At 37.3% G+C, this 21414-nt stretch overlaps 1 protein-coding gene across 1 annotated transcript in view; it reads left to right on the plus strand.

Annotated features, from left to right (window-relative positions):
- Positions 1 to 21414, plus strand: part of CDC5L (cell division cycle 5 like) — a 45079-nt gene that overhangs the window by 8845 nt on the left and 14820 nt on the right. Inside the window, exons 6-14 of the mRNA XM_043907626.1 lie at positions 3129 to 3347; positions 4729 to 4873; positions 5955 to 6143; positions 9320 to 9468; positions 11329 to 11491; positions 13159 to 13323; positions 14688 to 14768; positions 15576 to 15818; positions 18418 to 18615. Coding sequence (XP_043763561.1) covers positions 3129 to 3347; positions 4729 to 4873; positions 5955 to 6143; positions 9320 to 9468; positions 11329 to 11491; positions 13159 to 13323; positions 14688 to 14768; positions 15576 to 15818; positions 18418 to 18615 — 1552 coding nt within the window. The remainder of the gene's footprint in view (positions 1 to 3128; positions 3348 to 4728; positions 4874 to 5954; positions 6144 to 9319; positions 9469 to 11328; positions 11492 to 13158; positions 13324 to 14687; positions 14769 to 15575; positions 15819 to 18417; positions 18616 to 21414) is intronic.

A 21414-nucleotide genomic window follows, 5' to 3' on the forward strand; every position in this document is an offset into this window, starting at 1 on the left:
GTGGGTCTTGATTCTAATACAACAGGCTCTCAGTTTTCTTATCAAATTTTTGTAGATTTTCTTGAATAAATGTTTCTTCATTTGCTGTATCTCCTTTAGGATCCTTTCCAAAATTATGTCAGTTTTGCTGGGGAATGAGTCTGTGAAATTGCTCCTAAAAATTGTTTCATAACTTGATTTTTCCCGTTTAATATTGTGAATAACTTTTCTAATCATTAAATCATTAACATTATCGCATCTCGAGAAAGTGCAAAGGATAAAGTAAAAATTAAGTGAAATTCCAGCCTCCTGTGATTATCACTGTTACTCTTTGGGTGGACATCCTTCATATCTTCCATGTTGCTCCATAGCATGTAACCTTTGTAACGTTTTTTTTTTTTAACCAGCAGTGTGTCTTGAGCATCTTTTCATGTCAGAGTAAATTTACAAATTTCTTAGAGATTATTTAGAGGCTGTATAATATTCTGTCTTATTGCTATGTTATAAATTATCTTGACTAATTTCTTATCGTTAGATGTTTAGGTTGTGTCTATCCACTTTCTGAACAGTACTTGATTAACAGTCTTGTAGGTAATGCCTTGTTCATGTCTGTATTTCCTTAGGCTGAACACTGAAGAGTGAAATTGCTGGGTTAAAAAATGTAAAAAACTTAAGAGTTTTTTTTTTTTTTTTAAACTTAAGAGTTTTAATGTGTATTTCTAAATTCTTTTGGCGGAAAGCTATACCACTGTACTTTTCATTACCAGTGTAGGAGGCTGTCCGTTTTTTGCACCTTTGCCATTAAAACAAAATAAAAACTGAATGCTGTTTATTAGATAGGAAAGTGTTAGTCACTTAGTTGTGTCCAACTCTTTTTGACCCTGGACTGTAGCTGGCCAGGCTCCTCTGTGTATAGAATTCTCCAGCTAAAAATACTGGAATGGGTTGCTGTGCCCTCCTCCAGGGGATCTTCCCGACTGGGATGTGGTCTCCTGCATTGCAGGTAGGTTCTCTACCGTCTGAGCCACCAGGAAAGCCCCAGCTGAACCTCCAGTACTTTGACCACCTGATGCAAAGAGCCAATTCTTCAGAAAAGACCCTGATGCTAGGAAAAATTGAGGGCAGGAGGAGAAGACAACAGAGGATGAGATGGTTGGGTGGCATCACTGACTCAATGGACATGAGTTTGAGCAAATTCCGGGAGATGGTGAAGGATAGGGAAGCCTGATATGCTGCAGTTCGTGGGGTGGCAAAGAGTGCGTTATGCCTTAGTGACTGAACAACAATTTATTAGGTATGCAGAAATGGTATGGTACTTGATTTAATTTGTGATTGTTTAATTTTTAAAGTACACTTTGTCATTTTCAGTTCAGTTCAGTCACTCAGTCATGTCCGACTCTTTGCGACCCCATGAACCACAGCACACCAGGCCTCCCTGTCCATCACCAACTCCTGGAGTCCACCCAAACCCATGTCCATTGAGTCAGTGATGCCATCCAACCATCTCATCCTCTGTCGTCCCTTTCTCCTCCTGCCCTCAATCTTTCTCAGCATCAGGGTCTTTTCAAATGAATCAGCTCGTTGCCTCAGGTGGCCAAAGTATTGGAGTTTCAGCTTCAGCATCAGTCCTTCCAATGAACACCTAGGACTGATCTCCTTTAGCATGGACTGGTTGGATCTCCTTGCAGTCCAAGGGACTCTCAAGAGTCTTCTCCAATACCACAATTCAAAAGCTTCAATTCTTCTGCGCTCAGCTTTCTTTATAGTCCAACTCTCACATCCATACATGACCATTGGAAAAACCATAACCTTGACTAGACGGACCTTTGTTGGCAAAGTAGTCTCTGCTTTTTAATATGCTATCTGGTTGGTCATAACTCTCCTTCCAAGGAGTAAGCGTCTTTTAATTTCATGGCTGCAATCACCATCTGCAGTGATTTTGGAGCCCAAAAAAATAAAGTCAGCCACTGTTTCCACTGTTGCCCCATCTATTTGCCATGAAGTGATGGGACCAGATGCCATGATCTTAGTTTTCTGAATGTTAAGCTTTAAGCCAACTTTTTCACTCTCCTCTTTCATTTTCATCAAGAAGCTCTTTAGTTCTTCTTCACTTTTAAGGGTGGTGTCATTTGCATATCTGAGGTTATTGATATTTCTCCTGGCAATCTTAATTCCAGCTTGTGCTTCTTCCAGCCCAGCGTTTCTTATGATGTACTCTGCATATAAGTTAAATAAGCAGGGTGACAATACACATCCTTGATGTACGCCTTTTCCTATTTGGAACCAGTCTGTTGTTCCATGTCCAGTTCTAACTGTTGCTTCCTGACCTGCATACAGGTTTCTCAAGAGGCAGGTCAGGTGGTCTGGTATTCCCATCTCCTTCAGAATTTTCCAGTTTATTGTGATCCAAACAGTCAAAGACTTTGGCATAGTCAATAAAGCAGAAATAGATGTTTTTCTGGAACTCTTGCTTTTTTGATGATCCAGCGGATGTTGGCTATTTGATCTCTGGTTCCTCTGCCTTTTCTAAAACCAGCTTGAACATCTGGAAGTTCATGGTTCACGTATTGCTGAAGCCTGGCTTGGACAATTTTAAGCATCACTTTACTAGCGTGTGAGATGAGTGCAATTGTGTGGTAGTTTGAGCATTTGTCATTTTAGCTGTTTGCATTGTTTCCTTAGTGAACTGTCTTTCCTTCTGCTTTTTTCTTTTGAGATGCATTTAAAAAAACTTGCCTGGATTCTTTATATCTAACCATTCCTAATACTAATTGCAAATTTTCTTCCTACTATTTACCTTTTGACACTGTTTTATTTAAAAATGGTGCTACAGAGATACAAAATTTAAAATTCAAAACTGTTGATTTTTTTCTTTGCCCATCATTTCATTGATATTAAGTGAGTATATTCCCACCCAGAGATTAGATACATATTTACTTATAGTTCCTTCTGGTTTTTCTCTTTGCTCTAGTATATATGTGTTCCTTTAAATCAGAACTGGAGTTGATTTTGGTGCATGGTGTGAGGTGAGGATTTAAGTAAATATTTCTTCCCCAAATGACTGGGCAGCTTTCTTAACTCTGTTGGATGAGCCATCCCTTCCCCATGGTGTATGATTTTCAAGGTGATCTTGTGTTCTTTTTCTTCAGGCGTCTTGCTGCCCTCCAAAAGAGAAGAGAACTTCGAGCAGCCGGCATAGAAATTCAGAAGAAAAGAAAAAAGAAAAGAGGAGTTGATTATAATGCTGAAATTCCATTTGAAAAAAAGCCTGCTCTAGGTTTTTATGATACTTCTGAGGAAAACTACCAGACTCTTGATGCTGATTTCAGAAAGTTAAGACAACAGGATCTTGATGGGGAGCTGAGATCGTAAGTTGCCTTTCTGGTTTTGTAAATGGAAAAGTATAGTAGGAATTTTATGGAGGGCCAGATATTATCCTTGTCAGAGCCAGATTTTTCTTAGTCAGCACAATGTGACTTACGTAATGCTTTTGCTTATTTAATGGATTCACCTTTCTGAGAAAACCGGTGACCCTGGCTGTGATGTTTTTAGCACAGAATACTGTTTGCATTTCTTGAAATGTCAGCCCTTGGCTGTTAGTGAACTGTCAACTCACTGAGTCACAGACTTAACATTTGGTAACAGGTTAGTTATTTCACTAATGGCCTGAAGGAATATGTCAAAAATCTGGTCTGCTTTTTTTTTTCTTAGTGAAAATTTTATCTTGTTTTTCTTAAAATGAAATTAAAAGGAAGAAATGACCATTACCAGTTCATTCTTAAATCTTTTCATCTAATGGGGTCAATATGTATTTTTATCAGAATGTCTTAGGATGCAAAGGATTTTGCTTATTTATAGGGATTTTTAGAGTTTCTTTAAATCTTATATCTGAATGTTGTGGAAAAAACCTCCTATGCTTATCAAAGATTTTTAGTTTTCCACTCCCTCAGTGGCCTTCTATATTTCTGTTGACATGAATTGTTAGTAAACAACAGATGTCAGCCAGTGTGGATCGGCATTTTCTTGAATGTACTCCGTTGTATTTGTTTTTCAGATTAGCACCTTGTTTTAGGTAGCCTCTACAGATAAAAAAATGGAAGAAGAAAAAGTCATTTGGATGGAGTACACTAGATAGAGGAGAAGGGTGACATGCAGAGGGGAAGGGAGCATTCCTGGTCCTTTAGAAAATGACCTTGAGTTTGGCACTACACCCTAACAACTCTCTGATGTCATTTGTCAGAACTTAACTATCCTTTAAAAAAAAATGGTGTCAAACAATCGAAGATTAGTTTTAAAGGGAAATTTAAAACCAATGTTTTAATTTTGTTCCCTTCGTTTGTTTCCCTTTTTGTATACTTTATCATTTTCCTATGTACAAACACATATTTTTGTATGAATGTAGTCATGATACAGGAGTAGTTTTATGGTTTTCTTTTCACATTATATGTAACATTTTGCTTATCATCGTAGTCTTTATAATTACATAGTTTTAATATTTAGTACTTAAATTACTTAGTGTATCTTATTTTCTTAATAATTCTATTGCTATTCTGTATTCCTCTTGAACATAGTAGTTAAGTAATATATAGGAAAAGGAAACAGCTTAATGTATATAGTTTTGTCTATTTATTAGTACTTTTCTTAAGAAGGGATTATTTTGTTCAGAGTATATGACTGTTTATATAGCTTTTAACATTATTGCCTATAAGTAACTTTGAAAAATTTGTTCTCCACCTTGATCCGTGACAGTGAAAAAGAAGGACGAGATAGAAAAAAAGACAAGCAGCATTTGAAAAGGAAAAAAGAATCTGATTTACCATCAGCTATTCTTCAAACTAGTGGTGTTTCTGAATTTACTAAAAAGAGGAGCAAACTAGTACTTCCTGCCCCTCAGGTAATGTGATGAAAGTAGGTTTTTCATTGTGTGAACTCACATGCGTTTATACATTTTCTCAGCAAATGTTTGCAGGTCTGTGTGCCAGGCTTTCTTTTAGGTGCTTGGTACCCCTAAGAAATATTAGGCCTTGAACGTCTCATAATCTGGTTTAGTAATTAATTGTCAGCTCTTAGCAATTTGTCAGTAGACTGGGGCTTCAGGCCTGTTTTTTTGTAGCTGGTGATGGTGGTATCTGGCCTTGTGGACTTCAGGTGACTGTCTTTTAGGGGATGTTTGGTTGTGTCATTTTTCTCTTTTTGAGACAGTAACTGTGAGAATCAATGTGAGAGTTGTGGAGAAGAAAAAATTCATTCAGTTCATTGTAGGCTCTGTTCCTGTGGCTGAATTGTGGTTGGTCAGAAACATGGGGATTTTGGATAAGCTTCTCTTGCATTCCGATGAGTACAGCTCTGTAGAATTGGAACAGTTTAATGGAGCAGAGGGATGGATTTAGGAGGTTTGAACAGCTTCTTTAGCCAAATGAATGCCCTGGCTGCATTAATATAAAATTCTTGGGTATAAACATAAAATAGTTTTGTCAGATGCTATCACTTGTAGTGGTGATATTTCTTCAATTGGAATTTTGCCTGTAACTTTTTGTTTTGTTTTGTTTTGTTTTTTAGTTCTTAGGATATTTGTTTTGGTAAAATCACAGAGATAACACCTTTTGATTTTCTTAGGGATTTTTGTGGCTCAGTGGACTCTGTGTGATATTTTAATTCATTTTTAGTATGCCCCCCCAATTGATAAATGGTTTTGTACAAACACTATTAATTTATGGTCTTTTGTTTCAAGAGAATTTCAGTATGGAAATAGAAGAATACAGTTTGATACTGTATCATGTATGGAATTTCCCCCCTACTTTATATAGGGAACACTTAAAAAAACTATTAATATTATGGAAATTTTCAAACCCACACATAAAGAGTAGTACAGTGAACCTCTGTGTACTCAGCAGTTCATCTTTCTAGAATGTGGATATTCTAAGCTGTAGTATTCTCTGGTTAAATACTGCTACTATGATAACTGTTATCTTCAGATTTCAGATGCAGAACTCCAAGAAGTTGTAAAAGTAGGCCAAGCGAGTGAAATTGCGCGTCAGACTGCCGAGGAGTCTGGCATAACAAACTCCGCTTCCAGCACTCTCTTGTCTGAGTACAATGTCACCAACAACAGCATTGCTCTGAGAACACCACGGACGCCAGCTTCCCAGGACAGAATTCTGCAGGTAGGCTGCCATATGGTAGAATGAGCCTTTCACTTTGTTTCCTGTCCTTAAAAGTAGTATAAAGGAGAAGACTAAAAAGTTTGGTTTTGTGTCTCTTAGTGTAAGCAGTTTGAAACAGTCCTGAATGCATAGCTGCTAGAGATTTCCATGATAGGAAAGCTAAATCTTGTCAGTAAAGCACAGCATTTAAAAATTACACATTGCCTAGCAGTCCTGGAAAAAAAATCAGATGTGTGTAGTTAGTAATTTTATTTATTTGGCTGTGCTTGGTCCTAGTTGCAGCACACAGGATCTTTCATTGCAGCACACCGATTTGCTAGTTGAGTCTCGTGGGCTCCGTAATTGGGGTGAGTGGGCTTGCTTGCTCTGTGGCACATGGGATCATAGTTCCCCCAACCAGGAATTTAATCTGTGTACTCTGCATTGCAAGGTGAATTCTTAACCACTGGGCCACCAGGAGAGTTCCCTGTAGTCAGTAATTTTTTTTTTACAGTAATTTTTAAAACTTCCTTGTGATTCTGTACTTAGCATGGCATAGATGGCCTTTAGTACTGTTTCCCTTGCTCCTTAACATACAGGGTGTACAGCTCTCTGTGTTCCTAGGGTGTCAGCATGCCAGGCAATAGACAGGCCTAACAGAATACTATTGAGTCTTTCAGCGCTCCTTACATCTCAGTTTTCTGAGTCAAATATAATCTTAAAGTCTTGATTCAGGAGTCAAAATAGTCCTATAAGGCTTTGTAAGAAAACAGTGCCCCTCACTGCCTGCTTTCTAGAGTTATCAGTGACAGCTCTTTGTTTTCACCTCTGTAATGCTAAGACACTTGTTTCATGTTGGTTTTATTTTCAGTTTAAAGCATTTTTTTTCCACTTAGAATTTGAACATTTGGCGCTCTCATGCCCTCTGCCTCTACTGTGCATCCACACTCTTTCCATTTTCCCATCTTCCATTGTAGTTAATCATAATTTTGGTTAGCTCTATACTTATGGTTTACCTTATGACTATGTGGGGCTTCCCTCGTGGCTCATATAAAGAATCTGCCTGGAATGCAGGAGACTCAGATTCCATCCCTGGCCAGGAAGATCCCCTGGAGGAGGGCATAGCAACCCTTTCCAGGATTCTTGCCTGGAGAACCCCATGGACAGAGGAGTCTGGCAGGATACAGTCCATGGGGTTGCAGAGAGTCAGACGTGACTGAGCAACTTTCACACTCACTTGTGACTGTGTAAACTGCATTCACTGCTGACCTACAAAGTGCCTTATAATTATTCCACTGCATAGTATTTTGTTTTTCTTTGGATTAATACTTGTTTTACTTAGTTGCTAAGATTTTTGATTACTTGGCACAAATTCATTTCTGGATCTGGACTTTATTAACTGTCAGTCTCCTGTAATCTGGTCAGATTTTAGGTATTCTTATCTCTTTCAGCACTTGAAGTCTTTCCCAGAATTTCTGAATGTTCTCGTCTGGACTGATCACTCCTTAGATTTTGTTTATGGCTTGTTCTCTTGCCATAGTGACAGTTCCTTCACTGTCACCCTGGAAAGTTTTCCCTTGGGTCTCCTCTTTCCTTTCTCCCATGTCTCTCGCTTTCTTGGTTGGCTCCCTTTTAGTGAGGCATATCTGTCGGTAGCTTTCTGGGGAAGATTTCATGGGACATGGAATTTTTAAGTCTTGAATATCTGCAGATCACTGTTTTACTCTCTTATTTGATTGATCGTACAGCTGGGTATAGAATTCCAGATTGAAAGGGCTTTTGTTTACAACTTTGAAGGCACCGTTCCAGGGTCTTCTGACTTGTACTGTTAAGGTTAATAGAAAACCTGGTTTTTTCCTTCCTCTGGAAGCTTATATGACCTCTTTTTCACATGCATATTTCTTGATGTGGCTTTATTTTTAACCACTGTACTAGGTACTTGGTGAGTCTTTTCATTCTGTAGACTCATGATCTTCAATTCTGGGAAGTTATTTCGAAAATTAAAAAAATTTGCTCCCCTTCATTGCTTTATTTCGCTATTCCTCTCTGATTTTCTGTCTTAATTGACTTTTTTGATTCGTTGCTAGGAGATTTTCTGAATTTTACCTTCATACAATTTTAAAATTTCTACTGTCATATTTTAAATTTCTGAACTCTCTCTCTTTTTTTTAATTAGACTTGTGTTATGCATGCTAAGTCGCTTCAGTTGTGTCTGACTCTTTGCAACCCCATGGACTGTATAGCCCACCAGGCTCCTCTGTCCATGGAATTTACCAGGCAGGAATAGTGGAGTGGGTTGCCATTTCCTTCTCCAGGGAGTCTTCTTAACCCAGGGATAGAACCCATATCTCCTGCATTGCAGGCAGTTTCTTTACTGTCTGAGGCACCAGGGAAGCACATATGTGTGTGTGTGTGTGTGTGTGTGCGTGTATATATATATAAAAATATATATATTTTTTAAGATGCAGTTTATCCTTTTATAATGTACAGTTCAGTGGTTGGAGCATCAGAGTTGGATCGTAAGAAGAGAACGTGAGATGAGAATTACGGTTGTGACTCTATGGAAAGTGTAGCCTGCTACAGACCCTGAACTGGCGATTAGGAGTTGTGGGTGCTGTGTTAGTAATGAGCGCAGGGTTATAGTAGAGGGGCTGTGTAGAGAGCACGTCAGTCCTACCTGAAGAGGTCAAGCAAGACTTCAGAAAGTAATGTGTCTTCTTGAGTTTTCTTATGAAGTAGACCGGTTGGGAATATTTTAACCTCACAATGGAAGAAGCTGAGACTCAGAGAGTCTGATGAAGACTGGATAAAGAATTCGTGATAAAGCCAGACTGGGTGTTCTGATGTTTAGCCCAAGCTCATGTTGGGAAAGTTGAATTCTTAGTTCTTCATGTAAAGAGGCTTGGCACGGGTAATAGGAAAAGTTGTTGGGTAGTGGTAATTTCGTATGTGAGGACACAATCACATATACATTTCTTGACATATAAAACTTTATTTCAAAACTTCTGACATGTTAATGTCAGAAAGAATGGTTAAGTATTGAATTCTTCCATGGTTCAATATTCATTTTCTCCTGGTTTTTGTTGAGAAAATATGTAAGAATTCTGCTAGCTTTTTGTGTAGTAGGACTATAAGAGAGGGGTTTGCTGTCCTGTCTAAACTGTTAAAACTTGCTTGTTTACTATCTTGTTAATCAGGAAGCCCAAAACCTCATGGCTCTGACCAACGTGGACACCCCATTAAAAGGCGGACTCAACACCCCTTTGCATGAGAGCGACTTCTCAGGTGTGACACCACAGCGGCAGGTTGTACAGACTCCAAACACAGTCCTTTCTACCCCGTTCAGGTATTGTAAACAAACAAGTGATTTCTGCTTTAGAAAACCTGAATCTGAGGATTTTAGAAATGTTGACAGAAAATGGAAATTAGTGTTTATCTTGCTTTTAGAGTTCCCCTCATTCATAGAAGCAGATAACATTATGGTATTTAGAAATTAGTCAAATACATGAACCTTCCTTCTCTTTTCAGAGTTTCTGGTGCTGTCACCTTGTTTGTGAATACTTTTAATCTGACTTAAGAAGTAGATACATCCATTATTAATGATGATTTGGTGACTTCTTTAAAAATTGTAATCCCTTTTATGCATGTATTACTGTTGCTTGTTCCCTAACATTTTATTATGAAAATGTATAACATTTAGAGAGTATGGTGAAAATGGTAAAGCAAACATCCATATACTCACTGCTTGATTCAATGGTTTATATTTTATTGTGTTTGCTTTGTCATGTATCCATCCAGCCATCAGCCTATCTTATATTTAAATACATCTCAAAGCAAGCTGTGGGTATCAGTACATTTCACCCTAAACACTTCTTTGTCATATAAATAATTGACTAGAGTTCAGTATTTGTTTATACTTCTTTTTTTTTTTAACTTCTTTTGTTTTAAGCTGCTGTTTTTAAAGAAGAAATACTATAGAAACAACTTATATTAAAATAGAATTTGAGCTTTTAAGGTTAGAAATATGTGGGGTTTACTATTAATTTTAAAATTTGTCCTCTTACTGGTGGTTTAAGTATGTGAAGCATTTCTCACTGTTATAGCTGTGCATGACAGCAGGATCACGAGCATTGGCAGCGAAAACCTGATGTGACATAGCACTTTTGCAAGGCTTGCAAGAGAGCCTAATCCCTCTTTCTCCTGTGTATGTCTTGTTTCTCAACTAGATTGTGAGCTCCTTGGGGGCAGGAATCACGTCTTATATGGTAGCACCTCACCTCACCTCTGGGAACAGCTCTCTGGCAGCATCACCTGTCTGGAACACAGCCAGGATTCAGGAAGTAATAAAAAAAAACAAAAGTCTTTGAACATATAAAAGAAAATTATTTATTTTTGGCTGCATTGGGTCTTCACTGATATGCGAGGGCTTTCTCTCATTGCAACAATTGGGGCTACTTTCTAATTATGGTGCATGGGCTTCTCACTGTGGTAGCTTCTCTTGTGTTGCATGGGCTCAGTTGCCCCAATGCACGTGGGATTCTCGTGGACCAGGGGTGGACCAGGGATTGCACCTGTGTCCCCTGCTTTGGCAGGCAGATTCTGAACCACTGGAATACCAGAGAAGTTCAAGGCTTTGGACATTTAAACTGTATGGTATGAAGTTTATGGCTTTTATTTCTGCGAGTTTCTTAGACCTAACTCAGAACAATTCATATTTAGATGTGATCCTAAGTCTGGTGTTTGGTTTTCAAACAAACTTGAAGTATGCCTACCTGTGATGAGAATGTGATGGCCAACAACTGTAGGCAGGGAGAAGACAAATAATAAGTTGAAGATACTGAACTCAGTAAGAGTTGTTTGGGGTCTTAAGTGTGGTGGGCAACCTCTCTGACTACTGTGTGTTCTTAGCCACCCTGATTTGTTAAGAAAAGGTTGAAAAATGTTTTATGGACCTAGTTAATAAGGTGAAAAATTACTAGCTATCATGACTTTATTTGAAGTCAGTAAAATAAATACACTATGTGTAAATACTGAGTTAGCTGAACCAAACCTTTATTTTAACATAGAGGTCTAACTTAAAACTAGACAGGGAGACAGAATTTTAGGGATCTTTCTTTTCTTATAAAATAATTTATGTGAAAAATATTTGGAAGCACAATTCAAGTAAAATTGGCACTTTCATTAACTAGAATGTCTGTCTTTCTAGGACTCCTTCTCATGGATCTGAAGGGCTGACTCCCCGGAGTGGGACAACTCCCAAACCAGTTATTAACGCCACCCCAGGTAGAACTCCTCTTCGAGACAAGTTAAACATTAATCCTGAGGATGGAATGGCAGACTACAGTGATCCCTCTTATGTGAAGCAGATGGTATGTGTCAATTCTCTTTTAGTAGTCTTTAAAAAAAGTTAAAATCTCAAGGGTACCAAAATAAAATTTTCCCCCTTGTCAGTGCATATTTCATATGCCTTCAGATTCTCTACACCTGCAGACACTAGAAAAGGAACATGATTTGTAGGACTTGAAAAGGGAAACCTTTTGGTCTTATTAGCCTACTTTTTCTTATTCTTAATTTATTTTTCAGTATTGATTATGCTGATATTAATGTTCCTTATATTTTGTGATTTTTAATTTTTATCATTTACTAATTAATAGTTTAGCTTCCTGAATGGTACACTGATTTTTTTTTCCTGTTTTTGTAAAATAAGGTATGAATTTTGAAGGCCTTATAAATTAGATTTTGAACTTTGATTCCTCTGTTTGCCTCTGTACTTTTAGAAGGACGGTCAAGGTATCAGAGCCAAGTTAATTTGATGTTCATTGTTGACCTTAGTGAAGTTTTCCTTCTGTATGTTTTTCAAGGTGATGTAGAAAGCTAATTATAAAAGTTACAGTTTTATTTTTGATCATGTTATTGCTTTTATTACATTACTATTGAGCCTTCTTACTTATGCCATGGAAGGTCATTGTGAGATTTTTAAAAATGAGTTCCAATGGTGGTTTGCTTCTAATTTACAAATTAATTCTAACTTCATGTATAGATTTGGTTAGTTGAGAATTTTTTTAAATGTCCAGATTGATATCATGTAATGCTGACTCTGAATGGCTATATAGGAATTAAACAAGTAAAGAATCTAATGTGTGTAAAACACAGATCTGGACACTTCATGGGATTGAATGTTGAGTAAAGATGTCCCTTGTCTTAAAGAATAGTTTATGCTCTGGAGAGATTGGCAGTACTAAATCAAATCCAAAAATAATTGTAATATAAGAACAAAAATTGAGTAAAACCAATGTGCTTAGGGTGGCTGAAGAAAGAAAGAAATCACATTTGTTGGGTGGGTACTAGGAAAGCCTTCCTTGAAGGAGGTATGCTCAGAAGTAGGTGGGGGGCTGTCACATGTGGAGATCATGACATGAGTAAGTGTGGAGCATGTTCTGGACATAGCAGCTCACTTGGTCTTCCCATCTTGCACATATGTGTTGGACCAGTGGGGAATGAGACAGACAGGTGAGCTGAGGATGGACTGGGGAAGACTTTGGGTACTAGGCACTTTGTGGAAGTATGAGCTGTTTTCTTTGGCTTGCATATGACCTGTTATTTGCATGAAAAAGAATCATACACACAAATTCAGCCGTCTTTTCAGATTAGGTTTCATTTATCCAAGGACAAATTTACTTTTGAACTTGTTCTTTCATTTCCTATTAAATTTCAGAAATCCTTAAAAGGAAATCCTAAAGGACTTCTTGTTTTTTTGCCCTGCAGAGGTATAATTCTCAAACCTGCTATTAGACTATCCCAGAGTAAATTCATTGACCACAAATCAAAGTTTTTTTTTTTTCCCCAAAGTTTTTATGATTGGTCTTAATGTAGGGAAGAAGTAGAGATAGAAATTAAACAAAATCTTGTCTCAACCCTTAAGTTAGGGATCATTTTTCTAGAATTAAAATTAGGCTAACTGTATTTTAGAAACTCTTATACAATATTAGTTGAGTATTTTAATGTGTATAAATTGAGGACTAATGTTTTTCTACAGGAAAGAGAATCTCGTGAACACCTCCGCTTAGGATTGTTGGGTCTTCCTGCTCCTAAGAATGACTTTGAAATTGTTCTACCAGAAAATGCCGAGAAGGAACTGGAAGAGCGTGAAATAGATGATACTTACATTGAAGATGCTGCTGATGTGGATGCACGGAAGCAGGTGAGTGACGACTGTTAACATGTCTCAAGATCTCTACTTAGTGTTTTTTTCAGTATTGAAAAAAATTGCACTGAAGGAAATTACTTAGATCAATCTTGATAGGTGTTCTTAAAGTGTATAATCATATAGGTCACAGTTTAAATATCCTCTGTCAAATTCATTATGGTCCTTTAAAATATGTGTAAGTAGTCTTCTGGACATTGCTTTCACTCTTGCCAAGAAAAGATGTTATTGACCAGTCTAAAACAAGTACATCTTATTGATTGATTTGTTGGTTGATTGATTTGTTTCTTCGTCAGTGTAAACTAATGGGCAGTTGTGGGTAACGCAGGGAGCTCAATACGGTGCTCTGTGACAACCTAGAGGAGTGGGATGGGGTGGGGGGGAGTTCAAGAGGGAGGGAACATGTATATTTATGGCTGATTCGAGTTGTATGGCAGATGCCAACACAGTATTGTAAAGCAATTATTCTCCAATGAAAAAGAAATTTAAAAAATGTGGATTTGGAAATTTAGAGTGCATCAGAATAAAATTAGTAACACCTTGTACTAATATACTTTCTAGTTAATTACTTTTCGTATGTACATAACAACCAGGTGATATAAGTAGGATAGGTATCAGGTTCATTTTAGAAATGAGGAAACTCAGGTGAATTAAGTTAACTTTCCCAGGTCTCGTGTCTTGAAAGTGGTAAAACTTGAACTAAAACTGAGATCATGTGATCCACTTCAGAACTTCTTGATGCAGCCCATTTTGGGATGTTTTTAGAAATTGAATCATTTCTAGGGATTGGAATGATGGAAGTCATGCTTTAGAGAGAAACCACATGAATGCTTTTTGGTAAGGGATATATGATAATACTTTATGAATTTGATTCTCTTAGCTATTTTGAGCTACATTTATTCTAAAAAATGGTTTGAAGTTCTCTTGTGTTAACCCACATTATTCATAATTTAAGTCATAAAACAGCACCCTTGCTGGCTGGCTTTTTAAATAAAAAATCAGTAGCATCTGGGGTGGAAGGGAAAGGTTGTATTGCAGGAGGGATTATTGGAAGCATCCCCTGTACGTTTAGGATTTGGTCTTTTAGACAAGAAAAGAATGATTATCTGATTGAGGGAGCCGTGCAAATCCGGAGAATGCTCCTAGTAGCTGTTGGAAGTTCTTAGTTTGTGCTGTGACAAGAGAATGAATAGACTGGCTAATTTCAGTGGCGTTACATTGCCTTTCTACAAACTTATACAGATTACTACAGCTTTAGCTCTTGAAGATACACGTTCTTATAGAGGAAAGTGTTTTCACCTTTACTGAAATGTGTCAGATACTGTATAGCTGTAAAAACAGTTATAAAAATAATTTTTTAGGCCATACGAGATGCAGAGCGTGTAAAGGAAATGAAACGAATGCACAAAGCTGTCCAGAAGGATCTGCCAAGACCATCAGAAGTAAGTATTAGAATTTCTGCCTTAGGAAGTTTTAAGTTTCTTTTTATGTGATTGATGTTTTTTATATTATTCATAAAGTCTATAAAACAACATTTCATCTACTTTCTGGAATATAGTAAAGCAGTTCCCAGATCCAATCTTTGAAATGCTTCACTGGTACAAATAAGAATTTTGAAAGAAAAAAGAAAATAATTTCTTTTGAAAATGTTAAACTGCTTTAGGTATACCTCGGAGATATTGCAGGTTGGTTCCAGGCCACTGCATTGAAGTGCTTGTCACTCAGTAAAGTGCGAATTGTTCTGTTTCGTTGTGCATAGAAGTTACGTTTATACTAAACTGTAGTTTTTTAAGTGTGCAGTAGTGGTATGTCTAAAAAACGTACATTCCTTAATGTACTTAATGTACATACCTTAATTAAATGATACTTTATAGCTAAAAAAGTGCTAATTATCACCTAAGCTTCTGACCCTGAGTCATAATCTTTTTGCAGTAGTAGCATTAATGATCACAGCTCACCATAGCAGATAGAGTAGTGATGAGAAAAATGTTTGAAATATTGCAAGAATTGCCGGTGTGACAGAGACAAAGTGAGCAAATGCTGTTGGAAAAGCGGTGCCAGTAGATTTGCTCAATTCAGTGTTGCCATGAACGTCCAGTTTATGAAAAGAAAAGCACCTTGTCTGCAAGTTTCAGTTAAGTGAAGCACAGTAAAACAAAGCGTGCCTGTATTTAGATCATTGCTAGAAGTAGTAACATTAGTATGTTGCAGCACTATGTTTAATAATTGCACTTGTTTTAAAATTTTAGGTAAATGAAACAATTCTGAGACCCTTAAATGTAGAACCACCTCTAACAGATTTACAGAAAAGTGAAGAACTGATCAAAAAGGAAATGATCACGATGCTTCATTATGACCTTCTACATCACCCTTATGAGCCATCTGGAAATAAAAAAGGAAAAACTGTAGGATTTGGTACCAATAATGCAGAGCACATTGCCTATCTGGAACATAACCCTTATGAAAAATTCTCCAAGGAAGAGCTGAAAAAGGTATCATTGAGTATTTTTGTCTCAAGATTTAAGTATTTGTTAGATACTGTGTATCATGGACAAACATGAATATATTTTCCCATATTGATGTTTATAAACAACAGAAATATATGGTTAAGAGAGAAATTTTCATGTTAAATGTTATGTAGAGGACATCCTCCCCTCTCCCTCCACAATGTTCAATGATAGACCTTTATCAGATAGACACTGGTTTTGATGGCAGGGCGTTTTTGTCTCATGGGTGTGTCCCTCATTGATTGTTGCTACAGTTGCCATTTTCTGGATTTAATTCTGCTGTCTCTGAATAGAGTGGGATTGCCTTTAATACTTAAACCTCACTTACTTAGAATACTATGAAAAAATAAGAATGTATTAAAATATTTATAGATTAAACCTTTCATCTAGTCACAGAAAGGAAATACCATTTACTGCATTTATTTCCCTGACATGGTTTCCCGCTACCATTGTGGATAAGGAAATAAAGAAATGTTTTCTTATATAATGTCTGTCCTACCTCTCCCTCCATATGCATTTTATTGTTTCTGCTTTGACAGAGCAAACAGCTGTGATTGTGACTAGAAATCTGTACAGTGATACAGGAAAGGAGAGTTGGTGTCGTGGTTGGAAGAAGAGTGGTCTTTTACTGAAGTCTTCTTTCTTTAGTCTTTCATTCTGAGGGGCAGTGAAGTACTGTCCATTAGAATGGGCTGACTTAGGAGGAAACCAGATTCTTTTGTCTCTTGTCTCTCTTGTACTTGCCTTCTCTCTTTCTTACTTTCCCTTTTTCATACTGTATAAGTGATACATGTTTATTACAGAATTTTTGGAAAATAGAGGAAGAGGGTTTGAATTTCTGTTTCTGTTTGCTTCTGAGTAACTTTGAGTTGCTGTCTTTTAGTAAGTGCCATGGAAGCTGCCCTCTGTTGAGAATTAGATAGTGAACTCATTGCTTGAACAGTTTCCTCTTATTAGAGTGAAAATATGAGGAGAAGATAGATTTGAGGAAATCAGTCTTCCTAAATTTATTGTATATATGGAAACCTGAAACAAAGATCACATTGTTACTAATAGAAGTTCTGTAAGGGACAGATTCTAATGCATGTTTTGAAAATAATAATTGTAAGTAGTGCTTTAGAATTTTATTTGAAACCATTACAAAGTAGTTCATTCTTCTGTATTTTATTTATCTGTTTATAGTCCCCTGTGTTCTGAAAAATTTGAAGCAGCTATTTACTTAGCAGATTCTTTAGGCACAGTTTCATTGGAACTTAGCTGTACTTTCTCCTAATTATTATAAGAGCTAAATTTGTCAATTTTTACCATGTGCAGTTTCAGAGTGAAATACCATTTCACTGATAATAAAGTGCCCAGTTGTCATTAAGTGTGTTAAAATCGGTTTGTTTCCATTATTTCCCCTAAGAGGTATCATTTAAAAGGATCCGTTCTTTATATTCTGTAGACATGATTTCCCCCTGCCTTTTTTTGGTTTAAATTTTTTTCATATGCTTGTTATTTATCTTGATTTTTCTTATGTTTTGGTCTGTGTTTATTTTCTGATGTTCCTGGAATGATTGAGAGCTTTCTATAAAGCACAAAAAGTAATTGTTGGTTTTTCATGAGCCATGAAGCAAAGGGCTGGAAAGAGTTCATGTGGTATGCTGAAGGAGTCTGTGTGTCTGGTGCTGGGCTGGCTCTTTGTGTCTTGCTGTATCACTTAATCCTCATAACAAACATGTTAGGTATTATCTCCCCTCTCCAGATGAGAAATAGGCTTACATAAGTTCAGCAAGTTCAGATAGCTATTTAAATGCCAAAGCTGTGATTGGACTCCACTTGTCCAATTCCATCCTCATTCTATCATCTTAAACCATATCTTTTCTAGTGACCAGCAACTGGTCTGTGATCTGTCATTATTTGATCTGTGCTTCCAGTCCTATTCTCTGGTAATGTCAGGGACATTCTTTCAGATGAGAAAAAAGGCATGTGTCAAAAAAAGAAAAAAACTCCGCCCAATTCCCCTTCGCTGTACTGGGAAGTCGGAAGTGTTGGGGTTGATGGTGAGTGGAAGGAGCACCCCCACGCAGTGGTCACCTTTGGTTTGGGTGTGAGCCTGTCTCTTCTGCTTACTGGTGTTGTGTTTTTGAACAAATTGTTTAACCTCTCTGAGCCTTTGCTTCGTGAGCTGTAATGAGGTTAATGAACTTCATGAGCTTCCTGAACTTTAGTGAGGTTAATGTGGACTGCTTTGTAAGAGTGGTATGCTGTTTGGAGATAAAATAGGTAAAACTTTTCAGTCCAGTTCCTGACACATAGTAGACATCTGAGAAATGGTAGCTGCTGTTTTAATGAGTGAAGGCAAAGAATGTTTATAGTATTGGGGTTAATACATGGACGCTTGACTCTTCAGATCAATCTGCATTGACTTCTAGGCTTCTTAATTTGTTTCACTTAGATATTTATAACCCCCTTCCAAAAAACAGTCAGTCAACCAAAGCTGATTGCCTTTGCCCAGGGAGGGAAAGACCGGTCTTCTAAAACTTTCTACTGATGGGAAGGTGTCTCTAGTACTCAAGCTTACTGAAATTATTATTGTGAACAGGCTCAGGATGTTCTGGTACAGGAGATGGAAGTGGTCAAACAAGGTATGAGCCACGGAGAACTCTCAAGTGAAGCTTATAACCAGGTGTGGGAAGAGTGCTACAGTCAAGTTTTGTATCTTCCTGGGCAGAGCCGCTACACCCGGGCCAACCTTGCTAGCAAAAAGGACAGAATCGAGTCGCTGGAAAAGAGGCTTGAGGTTGGTATCCTTTTAATATTCAACCTTAAATGTGTGCTCTGATTGAAATGATGAATCAAACTCATACCTTTGGAGACAACTTCAGAAAAATAGATGTAAGGTAATGGTTTTTGAATTTCTTGAGAAAAAACTGCACTGCACTGAAGTGTTTGATCTGCATTGGTTTTTCAGGATGGCTGGGCTTTGTGATAAAGAGAGCTCTAAGTGGACCGCTGGTCAATCAGAACCTTTTACATGTGGGAGCAAGGAGCCAAAAAGTCAACACTGGCCACTGAGAACAGTGTAGATGAGTGCTGAAATGTCAGTTTCTCTAAGGAGGGAGATCAGTGCACCAGGGAGCTTTCTTTCTGTAACCAAGAGGGCACACTTAGAAAACCTCAGTACCTTTCTGCACACTCTCCGATTCTTGTGAGTTTGCTACAGGGAGAGCGCTGAGCTGGATTACCTAGACAGTGGCTTCCATGATTTTTCATGTCTGTGAAAATGTTGAAAGGTACTCAATGGGAATTTCATAGCATGTGGTTTCTTAATATAGTCTGCATGTTTTGAATTCCAGAATCTGTGTAGGAATTTTGCCAGTGATATGTAAATTGTGGTTCATGGACTGCTACGCTGCCTTGTGAATTCTTAATGGTGGTCTTTAGGGATGTTTCTGAGGCCAAGATATCTTGGGATGGGAAGTAGAAAGGGGTGCTTCAGGCAGTCACGTGCAGAAAGTGGCTTCAAGGTCCTCTTATGTGATTACCAGTTTCTCTTTGCAGAAAGTGGATTTGAATATATTTTATTTAGGGTTAAAATTAAAAATAGAGAAGTCATTTGGAGTGGTTGGGGCTGTGTGGAGCTAGGGAAATGAGCTGGAAAAAGCAGTATCCTTTAATTTTTAATTTTACCTCTAAGGTCACATGTCTAGGCACCTAATGGTAATGCTCGTGAACTTCTTTTATCATTTGGTGGGAGATCAGAGTTTCTTCCTGAAGTGATTTTCATCTTAGGTGAAATTTTAACAGTCCATTGCTACTGGTTACTCTAGCTGTGTTACTGACTTCCAGCAGGGTGTGCTGTTGCTCCATGTTTTAATTCACAAAGTCAGGGAAAGTAAAAAGAACATCAGTGGTTAAATTTAAGTTATATTTTCTGTTGTGTAGGCTTCATTTCTGATAAGTGGTAGTTAGCAGTGTAATTCTGTTCTAAGGTCAGCATCATAATTGATTGGAAAGCTATTTGGAAAGCTTCCTTGTAACCTTTATATATAAATGCTTAGGTCTCTCACTTGGTTTGAAAATCTCATTTGAGGTGGGCAAACTCTTTATTGCTCAAATGGTAAGGACATTTTGTGCTGTTTAAAATATAAAAAAAAGTTTTCCCCCAAATCTCATTTACTTTGTTGAGGCACTAACTTTCATGACAGCAAATAAATGTGTCACAAAGTGAGTGGTGCCATAAAGTACAGTAATTTTTATTTCTGTGTTGAATTGGTCTTGTGAGTTTTGAAGGGAAAAATACAGAGAGAACCACTGCTGTTCTTCTGGAGATTTATTTGGGTCGTTTATGAGCAGCCATTAGAAACATGTGGTTCTCTTTGTTCAGTTCAGTACCAGGAACCGAAATCTTCCGTTGAACTATTTTTGCTGAAGGATTGGTGATTTTGGAAGAATATTCATAAAACAGTCTGAAGTAATTTTTCTTTTCTTGACTCCTGGATAACTTGCTTTAATGTTTACTCAGCTAGTTACTTTTAAAGAACACATAATCAAATCCTTTAATTTAGTAAACTCTGCTTATTTCAAATGAAAGTTCATTAAATCTTTAAAAAGAAGAAAAGAGACTCGAAAGCACAAATAAACAAATCCCCCCATTTTATTTGTATCCATCCCTAATTCAGAACTAGGTTTGTCTTAGCTTATTTTAGTTTTTGAAGACACAGTTCTCCTGATTTGAAATACATAAATATTTTATTTCAATTGTGGTAATTCTTTCATCATTTCAGTTGATTGCTAAATTATAAACATTATTCAAAGTTTGTTGTGGGGAAGGAACTCTAGTTGTATTATATAAACTTAAGGCTGAACTTAAATTATCCTTCCACTCTTGGGTTCAGAGAGATGTGCCTTGCTGTGCTGAGCACAGTACATGACCGCCAGTGTGCTTGAGTTCTGCTGCCGTGAACTCTGGAACAGTGACTCTAAATTAGGACCCTATCACCCTGTAGCAAGCAAGGTGAACTCCAGCTTTGTCGTCCTTGGTGTCTCCTAAATGGATTAAAAAAATATGCCCTGAGGTTTATATTGGAGCTGGTCTTCAAGCCATTAATCATGATTAGTATTTGAAACTTAGAACTTAAATTAAAATCCTTAAGATTCTCATTTAAAACTAGTAGAACCATCTCAGATTTTATGTAGAATGTTTTGGCTGGTACAAGGAGTACGTTAAATAAATAGAATCAGAAGATAGTCACAGGTCAGAAGCAAGTGGGAAAGACTAACCAAGTCCACATATTTTATTCTGCTTAGGAGATAGTATTAATTTTGGAACTTTACCAGACATCTGTGTGTAAAATATGGCAGCACCTGCAAGCAGAAATGACAGCTAATAACAGAAAAGGAAAAGTTATGAAAACACAGCATGTTGAGGCCATTTAAATATGGTGGCAAAAGGCCATGTTATTTGAATAGCTTCTGAGGGCATTATAGGTGTATGGTAGGAGTGTAGCATGTTTGCTATTTATGGGGATACTCCAATTAATAAAAAAGCTTAATTTCTGTTCAGTGTCGTGTTTTTATAAAACAGAAAAAGAAGGAT

The sequence above is a fragment of the Cervus elaphus genome, chromosome 7 (assembly GCF_910594005.1).
Source record: "Cervus elaphus chromosome 7, mCerEla1.1, whole genome shotgun sequence".
Classification (NCBI taxonomy): Eukaryota; Metazoa; Chordata; class Mammalia; order Artiodactyla; family Cervidae; genus Cervus; species Cervus elaphus.